The sequence below is a fragment of the Telopea speciosissima genome, chromosome 9 (genome assembly GCF_018873765.1).
Source record: "Telopea speciosissima isolate NSW1024214 ecotype Mountain lineage chromosome 9, Tspe_v1, whole genome shotgun sequence".
NCBI classification, from domain to species: domain Eukaryota; kingdom Viridiplantae; phylum Streptophyta; class Magnoliopsida; order Proteales; family Proteaceae; genus Telopea; species Telopea speciosissima.
This window is the reverse complement of record NC_057924.1, coordinates 55,785,001-55,811,580: the sequence shown is the minus strand read 5'-3', so window position 1 is coordinate 55,811,580 and position 26,580 is coordinate 55,785,001. Positions and strand designations below refer to the sequence as shown.

The 26,580-nt window shown below is 36.7% G+C and overlaps 2 protein-coding genes across 5 annotated transcripts; both read left to right on the top strand.

Moving 5' to 3' along the window:
* Positions 1-849: 849 nt before the first annotated feature.
* Positions 850-18,704, top strand: LOC122641145 (probable protein S-acyltransferase 4). 3 transcript variants are annotated; one of them, XM_043834475.1, is made up of 6 exons: positions 853-1,026; positions 3,016-3,207; positions 6,515-6,823; positions 8,325-8,552; positions 14,448-14,926; positions 18,387-18,704. In XM_043834475.1, exons 1-5 carry the CDS (start codon positions 931-933, stop codon positions 14,922-14,924), a joined length of 1,302 nt encoding a protein of 433 aa, XP_043690410.1. In that variant the 5' UTR covers positions 853-930; the 3' UTR covers positions 14,925-14,926; positions 18,387-18,704. The 3 variants fall into 3 exon arrangements, with proteins under 3 accessions (XP_043690411.1, XP_043690410.1, XP_043690409.1); XM_043834474.1 differs by having other exon boundaries at positions 854-1,026; positions 14,448-14,928; positions 18,390-18,704; XM_043834476.1 differs by lacking the exon at positions 8,325-8,552 and having other exon boundaries at positions 850-1,026; positions 14,448-14,928; positions 18,390-18,704.
* A 3,119-nt stretch (positions 18,705-21,823) lies between these two features.
* Positions 21,824-24,949, top strand: LOC122641146 (magnesium-protoporphyrin IX monomethyl ester [oxidative] cyclase, chloroplastic). 2 transcript variants are annotated; one of them, XM_043834477.1, is made up of 5 exons: positions 21,824-22,306; positions 22,625-22,689; positions 23,147-23,474; positions 24,098-24,196; positions 24,554-24,949. In XM_043834477.1, exons 1-5 carry the CDS (start codon positions 21,857-21,859, stop codon positions 24,815-24,817), a joined length of 1,206 nt encoding a protein of 401 aa, XP_043690412.1. In that variant the 5' UTR covers positions 21,824-21,856; the 3' UTR covers positions 24,818-24,949. The 2 variants fall into 2 exon arrangements, with proteins under 2 accessions (XP_043690412.1, XP_043690413.1); XM_043834478.1 differs by having other exon boundaries at positions 24,098-24,271; positions 24,347-24,570.
* The last annotated feature ends 1,631 nt before the right edge of the window (positions 24,950-26,580 follow it).

The following is a 26,580-nucleotide window of genomic DNA, read 5'->3' as shown; positions in this document are numbered from 1 at the left end:
CGCCAGCAGGTGCAAACAAATTCTATCTATTCTTAAGGCCTTGTTGCAATTTTTTTGTTTTTGCATAGTTGCAATTTTTTGTTTTTTAATAGAACATAGTTGCATGCTTTTAAAATAAAATTGGAATAGATAGAATTGACCGGTTCAACTCGCAATTGACCTAATTATAAATTTATAATTACTCTCCAATCTCGATTTTTCAACTACTGAGTCCGACCGATTTATGTCCGATTCTGACAAAATCCCATATAGGTTGGAGGACAATTTCAGTCACTCTTTGGAACGATTCCATACCCAATTGGAATTTTTAAATCCTAAAAGGCCTTGTTCGTGCGGTTAAAATTTAAAATTCTCACCTAGACATCTCATATAGACAAACAAAGAATCTAATAAATGAAAAGAATTAATAATTTTTTTTTAAAAAAATACAAGGTATAACAGGAAGATAGTGAATGAATAAGAATTAAAATAAAATAAAAACGTTTTTCTCCCGCGAAAAAGCCGCGGGAAATTGAAAAATCCAGCGAGGATATCGTTAGGATACACGGGGGAGGACAGTAGACAGACAGGTGAAGGGAGCTTTTAAGAGAGAGAGAGAATTTTTGTTGGGTTGGCTGTACTATAGAGAGACAAAAGGGAGGAGAGAGAAAGACGTGAAGGGAACGTTCCTGTTTAGATTGATCCGTTTGAGAAGGATGAGCAGGGGTAGCTGGTTTTGATCCAAAGAAGACATAATTGAGAGACAGAACCTCCTTCCCCTGCTTCATCCCTCCCCTCCCCATCATTTCCAATTAATGGTGAAATTATAGCCCAACAAAAAACCCAAAAACAAAAACAAACGAAAATCTCATATGGGTAGAGAAGAAAAGGAAGGAAATATCTGCTGCGAAACGTAGTAGCTGCAGAAGTTGATAAAGAAAAGAAAACCTCATGAGTGGATACATAAATCCGCATTGGGGTTCTTCTGTCAAAGACATGGCCCCGCCTAAATCCAGACGGCTCTATCATGTCTGGAAGGGAAGCAATGTGAGTTTTTCCTATCCTATTCTTTTGGTTTTATTTCTATTTTATTGGAAATTTTGCTGGTTTTATCTTAAAAGGAATTGGGTTTTTATCGTATGGGTCTTATGATGGAGGATTTGGAAACGGAGCAATGTGAGTCTTCCAGATTTTATTTCATTTCTTCAATAATAATAGATTTCATCTTGGGTAGATGATTTATTGATTAAAATGTGCTCCTTTGATCATGAATCATGACATGAATTTGGGTTCCTTTATTCTTTTTTCTTTTCTTATCAGAAAGTCCATGAAAGAGGGAGCCTTGAGACTCCAAATTGATTTTGGCTTTATGCATTCTGTATTGATCTTATGTATTGATCATGTTTAGTAGCTTATTTGAACCAATATTTTATTTTCTGCACTTTTTTTTTCCCTAAGGAGATTGAATTCGGCATAATAATTATTTTCAATTATTTCCTTTTTTATGAATTTGATGTTCATAGATTGATTCTCAATTTTGATGTCCATGTTTGGTGGTGATTTTCCAATCAACTTATTGGATGTAGAAATTAACCAATCAGACTTTCTGCTTTATTTTTTTTTTCCTATTTAAATCTTGTTTTGAATGACTGATCTTCTTTAATTTTTGAACATACTTCCCTACTCCTGGAGTTGGCCCTACTACTGTCATTGGATTTGATGCTGAGTTGCTGAGAAGATTATCTCTATACCTAATATTGGCTGCATCGTAGTTTCTGTGTTAACTCCTATAAATCCAGTTCACATGTAACTACTCTAAAGCAAGACATCATTTGAACATTGGAAATGATAAGAGCACTCTGATACTTATTTATTTCCTTCTTTATATGAATGGATTTTCCCCCTTGAGAGTACACTTTTTATGTGATTTTTTTTATTTATTTTGGGTTGATCAGATTTGAGGTTATAAAAACACAAAAACGAAAACATGAAATATAAAAAAATAATACAAGGGATGACTTGGCCTACTGGGAGCATAGAATAACAAAAGAAGGAAAGCAAGGAATGATATAAGGTTTACTATGGAAGTCCCTTGGTCTGCTGGAATGTGGGTTCTTGTAAAATGATGTTTTTGTTTAGTATTTTGGCTGTGTCCAATAAAGCATTTCTCTTATCCCTCAAAGAAGAGAAAAAGAACAGAAAGTAGGGAAGGAAAAAGAAGAAAAATAACTGAAAAAGGACAAGGAAAAATTTTGTGGAATGCTTAGTTGACTTTCAATATGCACTAGAAGGTTTTACCTAGAATCTTTGCTCCTATCTCAGTTAACATAGGCTGAGGTATGCAAATGATGATTTGATAATTATGACTGTAAAGTATGTTGGGAATCATCTGGATCATCCTCTGGTCGAAGTTAGTGGATTGTCTTAACTACATGGCCTATCATATGTGAGGTTGTTTCTTTTATTTTGAACTGTCCCTGTTCCTCAATTTTTTTGAAATATTTCTTCAAGTATTGTGCGGTAATGTGAAAATATTGGATCAACTTGAAGATTAATGCCTGACAAGATAGTGACATGGGAATATCATGTCCCAAAGTTTTAGGGCCAGCACACTGATACATAGCAGAGAAACTGAGACAGCTGGAAGACTTCCAGTTGAGGCACAGATGGACTCTTGCTTCCCCAGATAAAATATGAAAAAATATTCCCTCCCAGTTCCTCCCCTCATCTTTTTCATTTGTGAGGAGAGGGGTGTGTGGAGGTAGGGGTTATGACTCTTTTTCATTCATTTAGGAAACTTGCCATCTCTATTGGCTGGAAGGCATATCTGGCACAACAGTTTCAAAATTGTGTTTGTTTTGAAGGTATTACTTTTGTTGATTGAACAATCCAACTATTTAAATGGGTTAGATTTCTTGGATATTAAAATATCCAACAATAGACATTGATACTTTGTTACCATTTTTTGGTTCCACATGATATACATATACACTACTGTATAAATGTTATTGAAAAATTTCGTCTTTGTGTTTTCAGAAATTTTTCTGTGGTGGGAGAATGATCTTTGGCCCTGATGTTGCATCACTATTTTTATCAACATTCCTAATAGGAACTCCTGCAATAACCTTTTGTGGCAAAGTGTTTGCGAAGGTCAAAAATGCTCAAGAAATTTCTGATCAAATTCTTTGGTATCCAGTGCTGGCCGTCGGATTGGTTGTGACCTTTTTGGTTAGTAACTTATCTATTTTATTTGCTGCTATGGTTTCTGTTCATAACCATGAACTTACTTATTATAGTTATAGCCTGATATCTCATTGTGGTGCCCCGTGGAAACTTCATTTTTCAAAATCAACTGTCCAATTGATGCACATTCTCATATATCTTATCCAATCGATTTGGCCCTTCTTGAATTGGCCGTAGCCCACAAGTTTGCATTATCATTTATCAGGTATATATTATGTGATCAGTAGCTTTTTTAAGGGTAGTAAAGAATGAAAATGCATGTCAATGTCATTGATGATCAAAATATGGCAACTTGGATAACTAGTGCACTATTAAAAAGGCAGAAAAGCAGGGTCAAGTTGATGTAGTTTATTAGGCCATATTAAGTTCAAATGGCAGTATATCAATTAAGGTAGTTTGAATTGCTGAGATATCCTGAATGAGATATATGCATTTCACCAGACTTATGGCATACAGAATATCTATTGAACAGAAAAAGCAGTAGATTGCAGATTAGTCTACAGTATATTTATTTCCTCTGTACTTTTTATGTCAGAAAACTTATTGTGGAAATTAAAATGGTGAAAAAGAATAAAAAAAAAACTACTGCATGATTCCTGGAAACCATTTTAAATGATGCAACCTACAAAGTTGCATAGAACCATCAAAAATGATTTTTACCAAACAAAGTTGACATAGAACTATAATAAACTGAGACAGTATCAAGAAATTAGGAAATATATGTGCGTGAGAAACACGACTAAGAAAAATGGTAGCAAGTTTCATGTGCTGATATTTAGATTTGAAAATAATGGAAACAAATTCTGAGAATTGGAAGCAAAAGGCTAGGTTTATCTGGTTAGTATCAGAAAATATTGTTCAACAATTAGTCGGGGTAGGTATTTGGAAATAATATTTTGGACTTGGCAACAGGAAAATCAAAGGGTTTAGAGCACAATGATATGGATCTAGGATGTTTCGGAATACTATGAAGCAAGATAAAGACATTATAAATAATGCAGCTTTCAAATTCAAGAACTACAACTGGAGTTTGAACTTGATATTTAATTCCTAAGTAAATAAAAGAAGATGTAAAACTGGAGGAATTCTGAAGGATTAGACCCTTCTTCTGAACTAAGAACCAGCATTTTACCAATTCAAAATTGTTAAAATGGATGGTGACATCCCTGATGAGAGAAAACCTATACAGCAACCATACCAGAAAGCAATTACTTTAAAAACTTCAATTTGTATCCTAGTTATCTTAGTTACATACTTGCTCAAATGAGGCACATAATTTCAGACTATTTCGAGGGATCATCACTAAAAACGGAAACTAACAAGGACAACTTGCTTAACTTGTGTTAGGGGGAGAAAAAGATTCGATATACTAATTACTATATGACAGAAAACGGTGATTTTTCTGACCACAGAAAAGAGAATACTGGAGATCATGAAATATACCTAGAACAGGTGAAGTAGAAGCTAGAGGCCATTGAATTGCATTATAGTTAAAATAATGGTCACAACTGTCATACAAGTCCACAACATATTGGCGGTCCATGTGGTTCAACTGCACTATGTCACACCACTTGAAGACTCATTTGGGCCCTGTCATTTGCTGTGCTTGGGTTTGCTTCTTTTGCCAGTGGTTTACATTAAGAGCAGAAGATGGCTTCCATCTACAAACATCAAAATGATGTTAGGGAAACTTTCAACAGGAGCTGTTAACCCCCACCCCCTAATTTTTTTTTTAAAACCCTTAATTTGGTAATAAAACATTAGTTGACCTGTTTCATATCCATGACAATATTTTGTAATGCGGAAAAATTATTCATATGGGCCCATTAAGGAAAGTTTAACTTTATGATCTGCCTATTTAGGCCGTGTGAGGGTTGATCTCTCCTACTGCTAGATAGCTGGGCACCCTCTTGATTTGCAATGTAACAAGAACACATCTATGGTATGGTCATCTCTACATTGGACTGCATGATGCAACCACATGGAATGATGATGAGACCCTTGAAGAACTGTTCCAACAATCTTTTCAGAGGATTATAACTCCACATCCCAAAATCCTTTCAGGATGGCGCTACCAGATGAGTATAAATTGATGTGGACGGCATGGTCTCAGAAGTTTCTGATGTAGGACAGCCTTGGGATTTATATTTCTAGGGATGAACTACAAGGACAGATGGTGGGGAGATACTTGAGCTGATTAGGGTTTTATGAAGTAGAACATACTAGGGAAGGAATAAGAAATCAGGTACTATTATGGGATTGTTAACCGTAACACTGGTCATATATGTGGGCAGCAAACACTTGAAAAAACAAAAAAAAAACAGAAACTTTATTCTGTTCAACTACGTAGCTTGGATAATATCTCCTTTATAGGCTGAAATGCCAAAAAAAAAAAAAAAAAAGAAACCAGCAAAAGTAGAAATTTTATTTACTCTCTAACTTGCTCAAAACTAATGGGCAGCGAAAGCAACACTTATCTTCATAGTAATTGTTTATTAAATGTTGCACTTACCAGGTTATTGTTAGGTACTTGACCAATATCCCAAAAGCTCTAGAGCTGATGGAACGCGTTAAATCAAGCCCTTGAACCTATCCCTTACTAGGATCTAGTGCCCATACACTAGATTGAACCCCGTTAGGCACACAACAGACCACCATGCTTCCATAATCGTCGTCCTCGACGACTCTCACTCTAGGTAGCTTTCACTTTGACGTTAGGTAGCCCTTTCCAAGCGGCTCCACTCTGTGCAACAAGTAGCCCTTTCTTGATGGCTTTCACTTTACTCCAAGTGGCCCTTTCCGTGACTCGAACCCATGACGGTGGCTTTGATACGAAATGTTAGGTATTTGATCGATACGCCAAAAGCTCTGGAGTTGATGGAACACATTAAATCAAGCTCTTTAAACTATCCTATACTAGGCTGGCCCAATCTAGTGCCCATACACTAGATCGAGCCCCATTAGGCACATAACAATTATCTATGAGTTTTGGGATAACCATTTTTAAACCATGATATGCATTTGATGTTCCTTCAAGAGAAATCTATGATTGTGTTGGTGATTTAGACTCTTGGAGGCATTGTATTTGATCTTATGGTTAAACATTGAGTGGTATGTTACAATTGCAATTCACTGTTTGGCAAGCATGTTGTGTGTGGGTGCATATGTAGTTCAGTTTTTATTTTTTACTATCTTTAATGACTTTCTGGTAGAGTAAGTTCTTTCCATGTTTATAATGGGGTCTAGTTTATGGAATATTTATTATATCTTGCTTTTTTGGTGAATAATGCAGGATTTGATGTTTCTCTTCTTGACATCTGGTAGAGATCCAGGTATTGTCCCTAGGAATTCAAGACCTCCTGAATTAGATGAAGCATTTGAAGGGAATACCCCATCCATGGAATGGGTCAACGGGAGAAACCCTCATATGAGATTGCCCAGAACAAAAGATGTAGTTGTCAATGGTCATGTGATAAAAGTGAAGTACTGTGACACTTGCTTGCTTTATCGTCCACCTCGAGCTTCTCATTGCTCAATCTGTAACAACTGTGTTCAGAGGTTTGATCACCATTGTCCGTGGGTGGGTCAGTGCATTGGAGTTGTAAGTTAATCCTGCAAGCTATTGTTTGATGATTAAAACACTAGTTAGGATCACACAGCATGTTTGCACTGTCGTTTGATATTCGTATGTACTGATAATGCATTGCAAAATCAACCCAGTCTAATGATTACTGCCTCTGCTAGTAATTTTGAACAACCCAAAATTACTATTCTGTTAGTTAATCTGATGATTGCTATTCTGGACTGCCTCTGTTAGTAATTTTGAACGACCCAAAAGTCAACCCAGTCTGATGAATAAATTTGATGAGCTAAATCCTTTTCAAACAATTTTTCATCTTTTTTTTGAGCATCTAAAAATATGCAAGTGATATGGTGGTCAAAGGTTGGGCTTTGGCTAGGAAATTCCTAGGTTAGATCCGATTGCTTCGGATTGGTAGTCTAGTTTATGAGTACATGCATCTGTTGCATGATAGAGATCTGCTTGAAGTAATGACTACAATATGATATCACCCCATGATTCCCTATATCCTCGCGAGCATTTAGAAGCTACAGGAAATTGTTTTGTAGCATTTGGAATGAATTGTTATGGATTGTTGTGCAAAGTGCAAAGACAGAAGGGATTCAGTAGGGACATAATCTATTCACCAAATTTTTATCCCAGCTTTGGCTGCAGGCATCCTGTACCACCTTTACCTACTGTAACATCTTCCATTAAATAATAAGTTACGACGAGTTGAAGACAGCCTAATTTAAAAAGGTCACTTGGATTTTAGAGAAATTTATTAATATCTTATTTGTTATTATTCTGGTTATAAGTTATAACTCCCTATTAAATTTTGAACTTGTACATTAAGCTTATTCTTCTGGAGAAAAACGAGGATGGTACTACTGATCAGTTGGCTATGGCTAAATGATCTTTGTGTGACCCACTTAGGAAGGGGTTCCTGTGCTGCTTACCCTCATTGTGCCACATGGACATGGACAGACATGGCTATTCTGACCGTTGGATAGAGAGGACATTGTCTGGATTGGCTACTTGCCAAATTTCAAAGCCTAATTCATTCAATACTCTCCTGTGTATTAGCATGCATCCCAATGTATGTCCATGCGTGCCTATAGTACTCTGACCACTACTGTGTAGTCAGTCTTCCATACTCCTGATTTTCAAAGCTCTATTTTTCCACTTGGCAAACTCCGTTTGACTGAAATCTGATATGTGAGAAGGGACCTTGGGGTCTAACTGTCCACAAAATCTGGTCACTACTGAGCTATAAGTAGCAGAAATTTGGGCTGCCCAGGAAGGCCTTCCTAGATGGGCTGTGCAGGAAACAGCCCCTCGAAAATTTTTGCTTTCAGTTTTGACCTTGGGGATCCCTGAGATAGGACTATTGAACAGCTATTTCTGCCCTTGCAAAATATGTTTGAAACTTCCTGTACCCGTATTATTTTTCATGAATAATCAAACCTTGGATTCTTTTGCAGATTATTCTTTAGCTTGTCTTTTCTGGAAACTAACAGAACATTCTGTGATCTGTTTGCAGCGCAATTATCGTTTCTTCTTCTTATTTATATCGTCATCAACCTTCTTGTGCATATATGTCTTCTCATTTTCTTGGGTAAACATTCTTCGAGAGAAGCACAACGACTCCCTGTGGAAGACCATGTCAAAAGAAATCATATGCGTTATTCTCATAGTATACTGTTTTATTGCCGTTTGGTTTGTTGGGGGGCTAACAATTTTCCATTTCTATCTGATTTGTACAAACCAGGTAATCCTCTTACTTCAGAAGTAAGTTCTGTATATTTAAAAATATTACTGTTACAACCGCTTATCCCAAAAGCTCAAGCTGTTAAGTGAGGGCCACAACAATGTATATCAATACACAACAGCCCCGAAATATGCACACACACACAGAAGGCTCTACATGTGGCAACAAGGGGCACAACAACACATAACACAAAACCCTCACACTTACCAGGGATCAAATACTACCCAACCTCCTGGCTCTGATACCATGATACAAATGTTTATCCCAAAAGCTCAAGCTATTAAGTGAGGGCCACAACACTGTATATCAACACACAACAAAGTAAACAAAGTAAAATACAATGATCCTGGAAACTGTGGACTTTGGGAACAATTTAAATTAGTCGGTCATTGAGAACTTTTCTATCAAAATGAGACTCCTAAGTTGGTGATAATATCAGCCTGCCTGCTTTTAATTAGCTCAAGAGTACGAACATGGTACTTGTGCCTGAAACCAAGTCAACCCAGATACAAATGAAAGGATAAGAATTAGCTTCAATCCTATCTTTATATTTCACCGTCATTCTTATTCTACACATACGTGTGACTATGTTGACAGTTGACTTTAGGATTTAGTCCTCATTTGTTGGTTTGGATTGAGGGTCAAACCTATCCTAATCTAGTTTACTTACCCTTAGCACATCTGGATTGAGTTGACATATTGACAAAATAAAATTAATGAGCATGCTGATTATCATATTGTCTTACTACTGCTAAACCATCATCTGTTTAGGAAAATTTCTAAAGTATATAAAACTGAGGAGTCTTAGTAGCAATACAAGTCCTGAAACAGCTTATGGGTTTATAGCATATGAAGGTGGAATGGCTAAGGTTCATGGAGTAGGTTGTGGTGGTGATTTGATGGTGAAAAAAATGGGGAAAGGTATGGTTGTAGCTTCTGCTTTGGAGGCTGTAACAGAATATAAAACAGAAACCACCAAGGGTTTGAAGGAGTTTACCTTTGAAGAAGAGTCTATGAATCCATAGAGCAATTGCACAAAGCCTTGATGGAAAAGACACTTAATTGTTAGAGATATTCATGCTTGGAGTATAGGATCCTGGACAATCCCAGAAACAGCTTATTTTACTATGAATAAGCTTTGGGTTGAATTTTATATATGTTGGACCTTTTTTAATGGGGTTTTCATTGTAATAGGCCACTCTAAGGGGCCTAAACTAAGGTTGGAGTTAGGAATACGCTATTCACTTTATTAACTTGTTAAGTTGGAATCATAGTCCTAGTGTCAATGTATGAATCTGGTTGGGATTTACTTTTGAGTTTATGCTATGGTTTTTGAATGCTAGATTAAGGAGTGTCAAATACTAGTCTGTTATGGCTATTACAAGTAGTAGTTTGGGTTCTAAGTCAGTCTAGGAATGTCTGATACTCAGTTTATGAATTCTAGATATAGTTTTACTGGCCTATGGCCTGACCCACGAATTTATGAGTAATATTATTGTAGTTTCCTTCAACATTTGCTTGCGTGGATTTATGGTGTGTTTGGATGGATTTCCAGTGTGCTAAGGTAGATTCCTTAGTGGAAGGTTGGATTCTCTTCACATGGCAGGTGGATTCTCTAGTTTCTAATTTTTGTAGTTCAAATTTTCAGGTTATTTTTCTACTCTTTTCTGAAACCAGTGGCACCCCTGTTTTCCATCAAGTTTCAGACTAGCCTTCTGTGTTTATTGTTTCCATAATTCTATATAGATCTGCTTCAAATGTGATACACAAGTCATTGGTTGGTAGTTCTCTTAATTTATGATCTGAACCGTTTAAGACATAGCTTATTGTAGAAACCGCTTCCTCTAAAAAGCCGACCTTGTAGGAAAGGGAGGAAACAATATGTACATCATACAGGAGCTCTAACACGGCGGACTATCCAAAGGGGGACACGGGTGGATAAATAATTTTTTTAACACCTGCCCGTTCCCAGGGGGACTCGATACCGTGACCCCTGCCTACTCTGATACCATGTAGAAACCGCTTCCTCTAAAAGGCCGGCCTTGTAGGAAAGAGAGGAAACAATATGTATATCACACAGGAGCTCTAACACGGCGGACTATCCAAAGGGGGACACGGGTGGATAAATAATTTTTTTAACACTTACATTCGAGTTCTAGCACTGCTACTCTGTTCCCTAGTAGTACTAGGAATTGTCTGCACAGGCCATATATGTTCTCTGTTTTCTCAGATACTTTGCAAACCTATTTTATTAGTAAAGCAGAGCACTCGACTTGATTTCTGGGCTGTTTTGATTGCTCTGTTTTAATTTACAAAATTTCTCTTAGAACTATTTAATATTCTTTGTTCTGGTGATCCTGTGATTCTACAAGTCTCTCTCGATCTCTGATTAGGGACTGTTTTTGCATTAGTGTAACCCTTCAAATAATTGCTTCATATGATTTAAAATAGAATTACTTGCTAAAAACAACAACCCAATTATTTATTTGACACAACACTAACTCAACTCAGCCTTGTCCCAACTAAATGGGGTCCACTACATGGATCCTTTTTCTCCTATCAGCAATATTCAAAGCCATACTTATTATTAGGCCTAAGATATGCATCTATTTCCTCACCACTTCTATAATCATCTTACACCTACCCTTGGATCTTTTGGCAACTTCAATTTGAATCAAATCACCCCTCTATACTGGAGCATTCAAAGGCCTTCGTGACACATGTCCATGCCAACTTAAATGACTCCCTCGCAACTTATCATTTATCAGATCTACTCCTAAATTAGTAGTTCCTATTCGTTCATTCCTAATTTTATCTTTTCTAGTTTTACAACTCATCCATCTTAACATCCTCATTTCAAGTGCACTACGTTTGTTTATATGTTCTTTCACTGCCCAAGAATTAGTATATAGTCCTATAAATTTTCCTTCTGAGTTTTAAACAAATACATTGATCACACAACACTCTAGGCCTCCAAGTCATCATGTGACATCATCCTCTATTTCTCTTTCTTTATTTGTGATTGAACCTAGGTACCAAAAATTTTCACTTAGCGGTATCTCCCTATCATCAATTTTTACCACCCCACATTTTGAGTCCTATTGTTCTGAAGTTACATGCCATATATTTTGTTTTTGTTATGGTTATCTTTAAACCTTTTGATCCAAAGTTGATCTTCATAATTCCAACTTTGCATTTATTTTGTTTCATTCTAGAACAATTCATTTGCAAAAAAACATACAGCTCGGGATTTGATCTTGAATGTCTCTAGTCAGCTCATTTATGATTAGTGCAAACGAATATGGCCTTAGAGCTGATCCTTGATGTAATCCTATTGTGATTAGGAATTCACTACCTTGCCCCCCAAGAGTTGTTATACTAGGCACTATACCACATATTTACTCAAAACACTTTTCTTTTTAACACTTGTAAAATTAACTCTCTAGGGACTCTATTATAAGTTTTTTTCTAAGTCAAGAAAGACCATATGGAGATCCTTCTACATTCTCTAAATTTTTCCATTAGACTCCTAAGCAAATAAATAGCTTTCGTGGTTGATCTTCCTAGCATGAAACCAAATTGGTTATCTGAAATATTAGTTTCTTGTCTCAGTTGGGTTTCAATTACTCTCTCCCAAAATTTCACAGTATGGCTTGTAAGTTTTATTCTTCTATAGTTATTAGAGTTTTGAATATCACCTTTATTTTATAAATCAAAACCAAAATGCTTCTCTTCCATTTATTTGGCATTTTTGCAAATAATCTTATTAAACCACTTAGTTCGCCAAGTTCTTCGAGGGTGGGCCTTGGTGCACCATAAGATTGCTCCATTATGACCAAGTGGTCATGGGTTCGAGTCTGGAAACAGCCTCTCTAAAAAAACTCTCTGCAAAAGCAGGGGTAAGGCTGCGTATATTATGACCCTCCCCAGACCCCGCAGTGGCAGGAGCCTCATTCTCTGGGTACGCCCTTTTTTTAGTTTGCCAAATTATTCCATTAATTCCTAAGCTCTTCCACACCTCTAATGCTATACCATCTGGACCTACTGCTATACCTATTTTTATCTTCTTTAAAGTTTCATTTACTTCAGACGCCCTGATTTATGTATATATATCTAATATTTGTGGTTTCGTCATGGTTATTAAAACCTTCTAAAACACTATTGCTTGTATTGTTTTCATTTAGTAAGTTGTAGAAATAGTTTTCCGTCTCTCTTTAATCTCCTCATCACTTATTGATACCTTATCATCTTCACTTTTAATGCATCTAATATGGTTGAAATCTCTAGTCTTCCTTTCCGTCATTTTAGCTAGTTTATAGATATCTTTTTTCCCCTACTTTGGCTTAAGTTGTTGTAGAGATCCTCACATTTATTAGTCATTGCTCTCCCTATTATTTTCTTAGCTTCATTTCTATCAAACAGTAATGCAAAACTAATTCCATCAATGCTCATGATACGAGGCCGTATTGATGACTGTTTGATCTTCTTATTAGGATCAATCTCATGCTTTATTACTTTGACGTGAACAGATTTATGTCTTGTCCCAAGATGCTCTATTCTGATTGCTCATTAGTTAGCCAACTGGGCACTACTATATTTGGAGGGTTTCTATGTTTTAGGGAAACTACCTGAGTGGTTTTAGAACATCTAGCTTTCTTGTTATCATCTTTTTGTGATGTCTCTGTTTTGCTCTATTATTTATCAGCTTGATTTTTTGCCCAAAAAAAAATGTAATAAATTCAACTGACCTTAAATACTGATCTACCCAACTCAAAACAAAATTGATTTAACCACATATGAGACTTGTTGGGGTACGATGTCTTGTATTCCGTCGCTTGCATAAGTGGGTTGATTCTGAAGGGCCGTTAAGAGAGGTGAGGATGAGCGGCTGTAACCCCATTCTCCATTGATACTGAAGTAGATCTCATCTCACCGTGGACATAGGCAATGTTGCTGAACCACATAAATCCTTGTGTTCGATTGTGTGATTGTTTGTTTGTGATTTCTATTCTTTCTTGCATCGTTTTAGGTTTTGTTTTCTACAACACTTGTAATAGCTCTCAAAGACTTGCCTGGGACATTCCTAGACAACAAGGTGAGTTGGGATGCCCCAAGTGATTGTTCTCCTTAACTGTCAAGGTGCCCAGACTGGACCAAGTTGAAAAAAGGGAAAGAAGGGGGGAGGGAGAAGAACAAAGCAGACCTACAATAGGCAGACATACTTGGAATTGGCATAAAATATGTGCATTTCAAGAGTGCTGGCCACTGCCTTGGCTCACCTTGGTGCAATGAGAACTATGCTGCTTATTCAACCTTAACCAATGATGAAAATTCCAGACATGAAATATTCCTTGTCTGGCTCCGCAAGCCATAAGCTTCAGAAAGCCTGTTGCAACTTCTCTTCAGATTGATTTGTTGGACTTCCATCATTTATTCTCTACCTTTGAAATGTTCATCTCTGTCAATTATGAACCCCAGATACAATCTGATGACTCTTTCTCTGAAGCGCACCTTAATAACATGCATCCACGTGTTAGGATCCTTTCAAAGTGCTCCCCCACCCAACAAAAAAGGGTGAGGAGTCCTTTTTGTTTTACTTTTTTTTTTTTTTTTTTTTTTGGGGGGGGGGGGGGAGTGATCTTGAAATAAACTCTCTTTTCCCAATTGGCGCTATCACTATTTTCAGCTCATGGTTCAAGGCAGAAAGTATTGCTTGTTCCAGAAGTCCCTAACTATTCATCTTAGTTCTGTGCATGTTCAAATATCTGCAGACTTATGTTTATACGAGAAAGCTCATTTCCAGAATACAGACTCTTGAAATTTGGCGTCCATCTGCATTAAGCTTTGATTTAAAATATTGTTTGCCCAATTTTCCTAATCCTTGCTTTTCTACAGACAACTTATGAAAACTTTCGTTACCGCTATGATAAGAAGGAGAATCCATATAATAAGGGGATGATGAGAAACATTAGAGAACTCTTTTTTTCAAGGATCCCACCTTCAATGAATAATTTCAGAGCTTGGGTAGCAGAAGAGGACAATGAAGGCAGGTCTGTGACTTCAAGTATTGGGGGAGGTCTTATGGGTTCAAAAGAGAAAATTGACATAGAAATGGGTAGTAAACTAGCAGAGGATGGGGGCATTCCGGTTCCTGATCTTTTGCAAAATCTGGATTACAGTGGTATTGAGGATAACTTGAAGAATAAGGATGCAGATGGAGGTATTGTATTCGATCCATTTTTCTTTCCTATTGATCATGAACGGAGAGAATCAGTGCAGAGCTCCACTGTTGAAGATGAGACTAACACAGATGAAAAAAACGATGAAGGAAGTTGTTCCCATCTTTCAACAACACCAATTCTTCATGGATAGAGGTAATTCAATTCCCTTTTGGGTTTCCACAACTCTTTCTTTTGTTCAGGCTATTCTTGATTTTTTTTTCTGGCAAGTTCCTTGAAATAGGTTCCAAGAATGTGTATAAATTTACTTCAAAATGAATAATGGTGCTTATAAAATGTTTTAGGACTTCAGTTGCACATCTTGGTAAAAAATAAGATGAACCATGATTAATATAGAAGGGCTTCTGTCCTTGGTTTTTTCTGCTCTAATGCTGCATATTAAATCTTGGCTTCTACACCTGGGGTACTATTAAAAATAAGTTGTGGAAATATTTGTGGTTCTTGTAGAAACTAGAATCTCCATTTGAGAACTTGCAATTGAAAAAGGAAGAACTCTGAAATCTGATGGATGTAAAATCTGTGCCATTACACCCTCCATTTCTTAGATAAAACTTCTCAGAGGCTATGTTGTTTCTACTGTTGTCTGTACTGTATGTTCCTGTCTCACTGACAACTTAAAATCAAATTAGCAAGGAACACATGTTAAGTATAAATACATAATTTAATATGGAATATGATTTACTTGCATTGTATTCGATTAAGAATTTCAATGAATTCACTTCTGTCATCTAAAGAAGGAGGGGGGGGAGGGGCGGGGGAAAGAAAAGAGGGAAAGTATATATGATCATTCTATTTTATGATATATGAAAAGAGGGAAAGAATATTTTCTATTTTCTATTTTATCTCCTTTTTTTTTTTTTCAGGTAAAACCCTAAAAGCCATTTAAAAGGAAAATTTGTCGATAAATTGGTACTAAAAGGAAGTCAAGAATTCACTTGAATTTTTCTTGTTATGCAATTTTTTACTCTAATACTTCATATTACTGTAGCTTTTTTTTTCTTATAAAATGGCATTGGGTCATCTATGTCATTGGAAATTGCTTCACTTTTTTCTATAATGATGATTATTAATATATCATTGAATGAGTACATGATTAAAAGAAAAAACGAAAAGAAAATATCCCTGTATTGTCCTGATATAATTTTGAGGATGGGCGTTGGTGCAACAGTAAAGGTTGCTCCATTCTGACCAAGTGGTCATGGGTTCGAGTCTGGAAACAGCCTCTCTGTGAAAGCAGGAGTAAGGCTGCATACATTATGACCCTCCCCAGACCCCGTAGTGGTGCGAGCCTCATGCACTGGGTACGCCCTTTTTTTGTCCTGATATAATTTTGTTTCAGGGATGGAAAAAAGAGGGAGAAACAATGAAAGACACAGAAATTACAATCAAAATTAATATATTTTTTAAATAATTAGAAAAAGTCTACAATAGAAATGAATAAGAACGCAATACAACATAGAGAGAGAGAGAGAGAAGGAAAAAAGAAGAAATAACCAAAATCTAAATAAGTTTTAACCCCTAAGACTTCTGGTTCCTCTTATAAGTCATTTCATTGCATGCATTAAAGTTCTTGGTTGCTACCAAACAGCAAAGGTCAAAATCATAGGTGCATCTGATTTTGATTTGCGGGTAAGAGTGAGGGGGAAGGAGAAGATAGATATTTTATCGAGATCCATTACTGAGTAGGAAGAACAGAGAGGCAGGCTGTGGAGAGATAGAAGGGAAAGTAGTTAGTTGTTATTTAAGATTCCTAAGAAACTGAAAAACATTGTGGCATTTTGTTTGGGATAAGAATTTTATAAAACCAAAAAATGTGATAGGGTTTGGTAGTTAGAAATTTGGAAAAGCTTTAGTGGTGCATATTTTGCACAGGGTATGTAGAAAACTTGGATTAGGGTAGTGATTACATCTTGCATTTTTCTATTGATTAAAAAAAACAATACTGTGCATAGACATAAGGAAGAAATTATATTACTTTATATCAAAGCAAAAGAGGAATAGGGTGGGGTTGATATGAATGGCCTATTAATGAGAACCAACTGAGGTTTAAGATTAATAATGGTCAATTAACCTCCATGAGGTTGTGATAATAATGGCAATACGAAAATACGTCTATCAATGATCCTTGCTACTCTAGTTAACTTATATTAGACTTCTTCCTTGGTTAAAAGATTGTTTTTTTTTATAGATGAGAATGAGAATGATAATTAATGGATAATAAGAATTAAACAAGTGACATTTATGTTATTACCCTCACTCATTCCTAAGACACCCCACATGGGATGGCACTAAGCATGGAAAAATGAAATAAAAAATCCTGACAAATCATTGGTCCATCAAAGCACTCCCCCATGGCCAACATCAGGCTAGCGTTTTTTATTTATAAAGAATCATTACCATACAGTAATTTATACCATTAAGTATTCCTCATTAAAAGATAATGTGTCACTACAATTCATAATTTACTCTATGTCTCAATGACTCCCTTTTGAGATACGGCATGGGTTTGGAAACCACATTGGAAGCTGCAGAGATACTCTCTTCAATAGACATTTGCTGCAATCATGGGAAATTCCAGCTCAATATATCCCAGGGTCAACAGGATAACTTAATTTTTCTCTTTCTTGGTTGTATTCCCTTTTGTGAGTTCTGCCTCATTTTTCTGGTTGTGCATTATTTCTTTACCTCAATAAAATATTTCCCATAAAAAAAAAATACATCATCATGAGGCTGTCCTAAATGTGGCATCCATATCACTCTGCTTGTTTTTAATATACTCACTCCATTCAGTTAATATGGTCCTCTTTGGCTGTTGTAAATATTGTCCCTCACAAACTAAGTAACGAGCTTTTATAAAGTTTATTATGTTGACCTCTTGCATGAATTAGCACATTTGTTTATTGCACAACTTGAAGAGAGTTTAGATAAGTAGTGGGAAGGCAATGTCGGAAAATGAGGGAATTTTTAATGCTTCAACCACTCTTTAACCTTTGGTCATTTTCTAAGGGGACAGTCATTGAGGGACAGAGGGAGTATATGATATACTAATACCATACTGAGCTTCCAGGCTCAGTGTTTCCAGTATCTTGTATTCCAGATCGATGCTAACAATACTTGGGGTTAGAATGCTATAAGAGAACAATAGTTTTAGGCCTTTATTTATATTTATGGAGAGCTTTAGTCCTAATTGATCATTGGGATTTGCATTTAATTTTTTATTTCATGAATCTTTAAAAAAACTTGGAACTCTGAAATTAGAATTGTAATTACCAGACTTGCACCAACATCACCCACACTGAATCTATTCAAGTTGACCTGATTGGTTAGCCTAGGTAGTCTTCGTTTATTTCTTGTCACGGAAGAATAAGACTGAAATTGAAAGGTTGATGGGGATTGATGCATTAGGGTTGAAAAATTAATCCCATATCTTTAGTATGACATGTAATTAAGTCAAAGTCCCCTGTTTAGAAGCCAATCTGATTAAACTAGTAACCCTATTGTTATTTACACATGTTTTAACCAACTAATCAGCATTTTTTCATACTTTGTAGTGTTCATTCTCGTATTGTAACAATAGATGTCATTTTTTTAACAGGTCTGTCCACCAAATATCTTCATTAACTCAGGCTGATCATGATGTGGATGTGCTAGATCTTTATAGTTCATTGGATGGAATGTGTTTGGTGGCTTGACATGGCTCTGAGTTCTGCAAATGTAGAGATTGAATGTCGGCTTAGTGATGTTATTGAAACTGAGGAGGAAATATGGGAAAAGACAATAATCAAATTGTTCTGTTTCACTTTAATGTTTAAAGTCCATTTCTTATGATTGAAGTGTAAAATAATGCAGTAACCAGCAAAAAGGCCAAAGGTGCCTGTCTGTAAGTAAAACGGGCATAGGTTGTTTCTTTTCCGATTATTTTGGGACCAGATTGTATTTCTGCTTTTCCTTTCTTTCCCTTGTTCCCCTTTTCTGTTCTATTTGGTAGAATTCCTATAGTTGTTTTATGATCAGTTCAAGGATGGGTAACAGAACAATTTTGGAAAGACCGATGTTCAGATATGTTAATACATGTTTGGCACTATAAGTTGGAGATGCTCAAGCAGAGGGGAAACAAAAAGAATCGATGTTAACCACTTTTCAGCTTCTGCTTTTCCTTTTCTTCTCTTTTTTTTTTTTTTTTTTTTTTTCATTTAAACTGTTTTCAGAGCTAGAATGTGCAGATAAAACACTGATTATTTCTGTAACAGATGGAAGAGAAAAGAAAGATCTCTTAACATCTCTAAATAAATTGTGTAAGCAGTAAATACTCCTCTCTCCAACAGTGAAATTATATGGGCAGTTTGTGTCTATTGCAAGTCAGTTCTAAATTCAATACTAGACAAAGTTTATGGAAAGCTTATATCTCCTGAACATTACCCTGTTCTAGCTCAAAATGAAGGTCTAATTACAGTTTTGAGAAGGTGAGTTTCACTGGTTTATCATACATATATTTTAAAAGATGCAGCTTCAACTATCTCTCTTTGGAGATTCACCAGAACTTAAACAAACTAAATCAATCCAAAACCATCTCTTGGATCCAAAATTTGCAAGTTTCTTACAAGTGAATAGAGTTTGAATGACAAAACAGGACTTGTAGCTTTACCCAATTTAGTCTTGCCATGACTAAATTGAGAACCATTACACAACTCCCCAATCATACCAAAGAAATGGCCTCCTTTCACTGAGGTTTTGCTGAAGGTCTGCACCGGTCAAACCTTGCGGTTCAGCCGGTTTTACATTGAACTGGCTTCCTCTGGCTAGGGACTAGAATAGACTCAAAATTATGAATTGATGGTGTGGAATGGGGCCCAACCCTTGACTTGTTTGATCTACTGAACTAGTCAACAAAAACATCCCACCACTTCAAACCATAGTTTTCAGAACTAGACCGATGGTCAAACCAATAGTGGCCCTGGTTCCCTTTCATCCAATGATTTGGGCAATTTATGGCTCATTCATAGACCATTAGTGTGTAGAGAATGGTGTCACCCAAGATATTGAGAGAATTCCTTCAATCACCATGATGTGACTCTATGATTGGACTCTTTGGTAGGTGAGTTCCATACTATCTCCCATGGCCCGCTAGTTTGTATGAAATTGAAAACACCCTTCTTCACTCCAATCCAAAGGCCAAATGTCATGGCACTTAAAAGATGTTTTCTATCCATCATGGTGGTGAAAGGAAACTAGGTCCTTAGTTTAGAGTTAAAATTTGACTATCATTTTGGCTTGGTCAGAACTTTTATTCTTTATTTAATTGTTCAAATTCTTTAGAACATTAGTATCCTAAAAAAAAATTTCTTTTCTATTTAAGGAAAATGGTTCTTTGAGCTTCTAGGACAGGTATACTAGCACCTTTGTTTCTCTTTGTCACATGAAATGTGCTTCCTATGTAGAGTATCATTTTATTACACATCATTGATGCATTCGCCTATGCCACTTGCTCAGAGAACCCTCTCCCTTGGTTTAATTATTGTTTATCTACTCAACATGATCATAGTAATATTTATCTCTCTTTTACCCTGTGAAATGACTCCCTTACTCCCCAAAGGGAGGAAGAGAGAGATAGACACATAGGGTGCTAGCATACAGTATACCCCTAGTATACCCAGCCTTTAGAAGGGACACTGGTAGCCGAATCGATTGGAGGAAATTTTTGGAATATTCAGAGATTATGCATACAAAGGGTGTGCGAGTTCATTCCATTCCATTTGATGGTCTATTGTAATTTTTATTATTTTTTGTTAAAAGTCTATTGATTAGAAAGTGTGGAACACCTGGAAGGAGAAATACATGATTCCACCATGAAAAAGTGAAATTAGGCTAAACTATCGTCAACTGAATAGATAGCCTTCCGGGCGGAGAGAATCTGCAACACCGTTGGACTCCCTAAAAATAGAGTTGAACTTACAATAGGGTACAAAAAGTGTGGAGGTACCTACTATCCGAAATGATTGGTAAGAGATATAGGGGAACGTGTTTCTGAGGGTCTAGGAGGAAAGATATAACCATGGTTTGAGGTTTTTTTTTATCGTATTGTCTGTATCGGGCGATACACATCGGTTTTACTAGTTGTCAATCCCAATACCGTGCCAATACCATATCAGTGACATGATACGGATAAAGGTTAAAATAGTCAAAAACTCATTTTTTAAGAGAAACCAAGGATAAATTTGTTTGATATGGTTGATCTGCGTCGATAGTATATGGATATCGTATTAGTTTTACAAGTGACTAATACCCAATTGCATATTGTGCACTAAAACCATGGAATTATAATCTCGTTATTAAATTCAACAGTGATAGACTCAACCCCTAATGAGACGAGATGCCTTCTAAGATTCCACTTCAGGTAGCTAAGAAGGGGGAGCTAAGGCCTCCCCTTCTGAAATTTCTGCAATGAGAGGTCTCCTCCCTTCATGATTTCAGATAATCAAATCAATCTCGGAGATGCATCATAGTTTAATTTTATAAAAGGCTGAAAGCTTCCATGGCTTTGAAAGTTGAAACTAAGAGAAGAGCTTGCCTGGAAGAGAAGGAATTTTTATCCGCTGCTGTACATACATGGCCGCTGTTACACCGCACAATGCGCATAGCAGCGCTCCAGTTACAGCAGCGGATAAAGGACTGTGTTATCTTAAAAATAAAAAACAGGACTGTTACATATCACAGATACCATTAGCTGTAAAAATTTTTGGTTTTAATAATAATTTCAAAATATCTACGAATATTAAACAAAAATCTGCTGAATGGGTGGCCATATGCCACTTGGCATTATCCCAACCAAAAAGGTTAGAAACACAATATGATTATCTGACACTTGTCAAATTGTCATTAACACCCATAGATTTCCTTGGATGAGATTCAATCACTATCAGCCAATTGAAAAACTCTCTCGTTATCCCTCACTTTTTCTTCAAATTCCACACTCCCTCCCTAACCACCACAATTTGCTTCCTTCTTCTTCTTCTTCTTGCTGCCCAAACCAAAAACAACTGTTCTGCTACTGACTCCTGCAACACAATGGCAGCAGAGATGGCTTTGTTCAAGCCCATCTCTAAGTTTTGCAGAACCACACCCAAATTTAGCAATCCAAGGCCATACTCCAAGTTCTACATTAACATGTCTGCTACTTCTCAGCCCACCACAGTGAAGCCCAAGAAACAAGCTAAGAATGCAATAAAGGAAACCCTTCTTGCTCCTAGATTCTACACTACTGATTTTGATGAGATGGAGACATTATTCAACACTGAGATCAACAAGAATCTCAACCAGTCTGAGTTCGAAGCTCTTCTCCAAGAGTTTAAGACCGATTACAACCAGACCCATTTCGTTAGGAACAAGGAATTCAAGGAGGCAGCTGATAAACTCCAAGGCCCTCTGCGACAGATCTTCGTCGAGTTCTTGGAGAGGTCCTGCACTGCCGAATTCTCTGGTTTTCTTCTTTACAAAGAGCTGGGAAGAAGACTAAAGGTAAGGTTTTGATTCATTCACTCGTCAAGACATCACTGTTCCACTTGAAAAGCTTGAATCCAGTGATGGGCCTTAATTTCTTGAGGCTGGATTTTCATCAGATAGCACCTAATAGGGTTGATTTTCTCCTACATAATATTTAATTTGTAAGGCTTCTTATATTTTTTTGCAAACAATGAGTGAAGTTACAGAAGAAAGCTGTGGTTATGCGCTTTAATGGTTGACTGTTTAGAATTTCCATGGTTTTTAGCATATATGAGCATCAATAACTGCAATTATGGTTGATTAATTTAACCTTTCTGAGAATTTCTGTTGCAGAAAACCAATCCAGTGGTGGCTGAAATATTTTCACTCATGTCCAGGGATGAAGCCAGGCATGCTGGGTATGCAAAATCTGCATTTGTTAATCCGTTTTCTTTTTCTCTGTCTTTCTGCAATGATAATGTTAATTCTGGTATAAGCAGTATTGATCAAGTTATATTGCTAAAGTATTTGAACAAAGATTGGGGTTTGTGATTCTAAATATCTTTCCATAAATAAATATAAAGCACAATCCACTGCCTCTTTAACATTATAATTAACTTGGGTTGGAATTCCTTGATTTGTGTCCCTACCTGACATTTAACCATCCAGTTACAGAAACTCTTAATCACTTGAAAATCTGTTAGGCATGATCGTTCTTAAGTTGATTCTTCACTTTTAGAAAGTGACATAAGATTTTTGTGGTCCACAATACCTATTGCAAGAATGTCAAAAATCTCAATGTATATCATTCTCCTTTAAACTAAACAGTAAAAATTGAAATATATTTGATTAAGCCTCAATGTTATTGAATTACAGGTTTTTGAACAAGGGTTTGTCAGATTTCAATTTGGCACTGGATTTGGGTTTCTTGACAAAAGCTAGAAAATACACATTTTTCAAGCCAAAATTCATCTTCTACGCTACATATTTATCTGAAAAAATCGGATATTGGAGATACATTACAATTTACAGGCACCTTACAGCCAACCCAGAATTCCAAGTCTATCCAATTTTCAAGTATTTTGAGAACTGGTGCCAAGATGAGAACAGACATGGAGACTTCTTCTCTGCTTTGATGAAAGCACAGCCTCAATTCCTAAATGATTGGAAGGCAAAATTATGGGCACGATTCTTCTGTCTATCGGTATGTTCTTGTTTTCCATTTGTCTTGTTTACAGAATTATTAAATTCAATGTCTACTTTGTCTTTGCAAGAATTCACAACTAATTGGTTTAAACCCATGTAGCCAAAGTTGCAGTCTATGAGTGGGACTTCTGCTCATTCTATTCAGGGGAACTGTCTAATCCTGTCATGTTTTTAGATCTCGGGTGTGATTGTATTATGCCACTCCCCTTTGCTCTACCACTTGTGGGAATTCTTTCTCTGAATTTTTCCTGTTTGTACTTTTGCATGCTTTGATCATCTGTTTTGTTGGTTTTCTTTTTCCAGTGGCCAAAAATGCACTGAATTTTCTGTCTTTTTATCATGATCACAATAGTTTTGCATTACCTTTGTTTATATAACATCTCTCTTAATGAATTTATGTGACTTCAATTACTCTTCTGTATAAGAACAGTAGCAAACATTTTCCTGATGCATTGATAGGAATGCATCAATGTCATGTTTTGATTTTTTGTTCATATAAACTTGTTTTCTGTACAGCAACTTTCTTGAGACAGAAGAGCAGTTGTAGGATAACTAAGTAAAGGATGGCAACTTCTGTACTACTGCTGGGACCTGGGATTTCTGATGACTTTGATTCTGCAGGTATATGTGACAATGTATCTTAATGACTGCCAGCGGACAGCTTTCTACGAAGGTATTGGACTCAACACGAAAGAATTCGACATGCATGTCATCATTGAGGTAAGTTTATGGTTCCAAATCAGTTTTCCAATATGTTATAGATCACCCTTTGCAACTCATTCCCATACATTATTTTGATTCTCCATCAATTTCCCAAATCAATCTTTTTTTAAGATATACTGAATAGTTTTCTTCTTTTTTCTGTTTTCCATTTTATGAGCATATTAGTTTGATTCCAAGAATTGGACCAGATCCTGATTAACCATTTTCCTTTCCTGTATATTGGAAAGATCAAATTTGTCTTCATTGACCTGGTCCAAAAGAACCAACAATTTTTTTGGCCTTTTTTTTTTGTTTTTTCTTGATATTCAACTGAACTAGAATTTTGGATGTTTCTTGATGACTCCGCTGTTGCAGACCAACCGTACAACTGCTAGGGTTTTCCCAGCAGTTCTGGATGTTGAGAATCCAGAGTTCAAGCGGAAGTTGGATCGGATGGTGGAGATCAACCAGAAGCTCCTTGCAGTTGGAGAGAGCCAAGACATAGCCTTGGTGAAAAACTTAAAGAGGGTCCCCCTAATTGCAGCTTTGGCTTCTGAGCTCTTGGCTGCCTATCTCATGCCTCCAATCGAGTCTGGATCTGTGGATTTTGCGGAGTTTGAGACACAACTTGTGTACTGAATGTTCTATGTTTGACACCATTCAGTGCCTGATAGCTTAGAGTACTATTGTTAATGGTCATTGTAAGGCTCTTGTATGCAACTGAGGAAACATTAGTTTTCTGAAATCAACTCTTCATGTTCTTTATGTAAAGCTACAAGATTAGCATTATTTTTTACCTTTCTGGGGAGAGTGTTTGCTGTCTCCTTTTTCATTACTTATTTTCATTTTTTTGGCAATGGGCAGTGGATTTCCCTTACCCAAACTTCCCCTCCCAATTCCCTCTGCCTCCTTGACTTTGCAAGGAAGAAGGGCTCGGACCTGCTCGGACCCTGAACCATGGCTATACATAAGGCGGTCAGGTTTTTGAATAATTCCCCGTTGTGCTGGTTCTGTAACTTACAGAGTTTCAAGGGCTTCGACAATGGCGTCTCTATGCAAATTACCTTCTTTTATTTTTTTTTGTCTTCGCCTACTCCGATGCCTTGTAATCACATAATCTTGATCTAGCTCTTCGTCTCTGCCTGCTCTTGGAACAAGGGTTCTCGTCCTTCATGTAAAATTCTGGATTATGGATTCCATGGTTTTAGGAATTGGTGATGGCGAGAGATGCAGAGATAATGATGTTTAGATGGTTTTTTATTTTGGAAAATTATCAGCGCCACCCCTTGACGTTTGCCTATATTTTAAAGCAGACCCATTAACTACCATAATATCAACCGTTACCCATTATGTGTTTTTGAGAAAAGGCTAGGCATGTTGTGTATCGCAAAGTGCAAGCTATCGCCCTGTCACAATCCGGTTACCGATCAAAGGCCCACATGCCAAGCATAGTAGCCCATGGACATAGATCATTGAGCAAAGGAGGATCCATAGTCTAGAACTCTCTACACTCGTTTAGGGAATATAGACATTCTAGAAATACCTCTAGAAACCAAGAAAGTTCTACAGTTGTACATCCCCCCCCCCCCCCCCCAAAAAAAGAAAATTTCATCCCGTTGTGATGTAATGATGCCTTATAAGAAGGCAATACCTATTCCTCTTTCAGAACTTTTACCATGGTTAAATTTTCCTGTTTTGATCTGCGCAGGAAATTTTAACATAGGACTAAACTCTTCTACTTAGTCTTACTGCATTTTGTTAGATGGAAAAATTATTTGGTCAGGGCAGGAACTCTTAACCTCTCATCATTATTTGGAACTTGAAGTTCATAGCATTGCTAGAGGTCTTGAACATACTACTCTATTGGGAGTGATAGTGAATGAAGTTTGGTGTACCAATAAGGCAATTCTAGGCTTTTTTCCCGCACCTTCTCAATCAGCATGGCCGTGGCCTCTCATATACCTTTGTCTTTAGATTTTGGACCTTGGTACAAGAGTGTCTTTCAAGAACAAGAAGGATCCTTTTTTCTCAGATTTTATTACTAACCATGCTAATCTGACTCTTGAGAGAAGATCCTGTTATGTATTACATGAGAACAATGTAGATACTTTACTGTTATAAATATCTTTTTTTTTTCATTAAAAAGAAAAACAGAGAGATGAGTTGTACATAGTTAAAGAAGAGGGAGGGTTCTAGAGTTATCCAGGTTTTGACATCCTCCACAAATGAGATGAGAAGGCTCTAGTGTCCATAATAAGGGAGTACTTGGCCAAGACACCAAGCAAGTGAGCAACCAAGCATTGTACTTAAAGCTCTAGTGCAATACAACTCTCATTCTTTCAAACTCTCTTAAGTGTTTTTTATAGTTCTCTTCCCAAGTCCCTTTAGGAGCAAAGTAAGGT

Excerpts from the sequence above, each read along its gene's own strand:
- LOC122641145 (XM_043834475.1), top strand. The coding sequence starts at position 931 with ATGAGTGGATACATAAATCCGCATTGGGGTTCTTCTGTCAAAGACATG. Across the intron at positions 3,208-6,514 it reads GATTGGTTGTGACCTTTTTG|GATTTGATGTTTCTCTTCTT; the intron begins GTTAGTAACTTA and ends TGAATAATGCAG. Across the intron at positions 8,553-14,447 it reads ATCTGATTTGTACAAACCAG|ACAACTTATGAAAACTTTCG; the intron begins GTAATCCTCTTA and ends GCTTTTCTACAG.
- LOC122641146 (XM_043834477.1), top strand. The coding sequence starts at position 21,857 with ATGGCAGCAGAGATGGCTTTGTTCAAGCCCATCTCTAAGTTTTGCAGA. Across the intron at positions 22,690-23,146 it reads GATGAAGCCAGGCATGCTGG|GTTTTTGAACAAGGGTTTGT; the intron begins GTATGCAAAATC and ends ATTGAATTACAG. Across the intron at positions 24,197-24,553 it reads ACATGCATGTCATCATTGAG|ACCAACCGTACAACTGCTAG; the intron begins GTAAGTTTATGG and ends CCGCTGTTGCAG.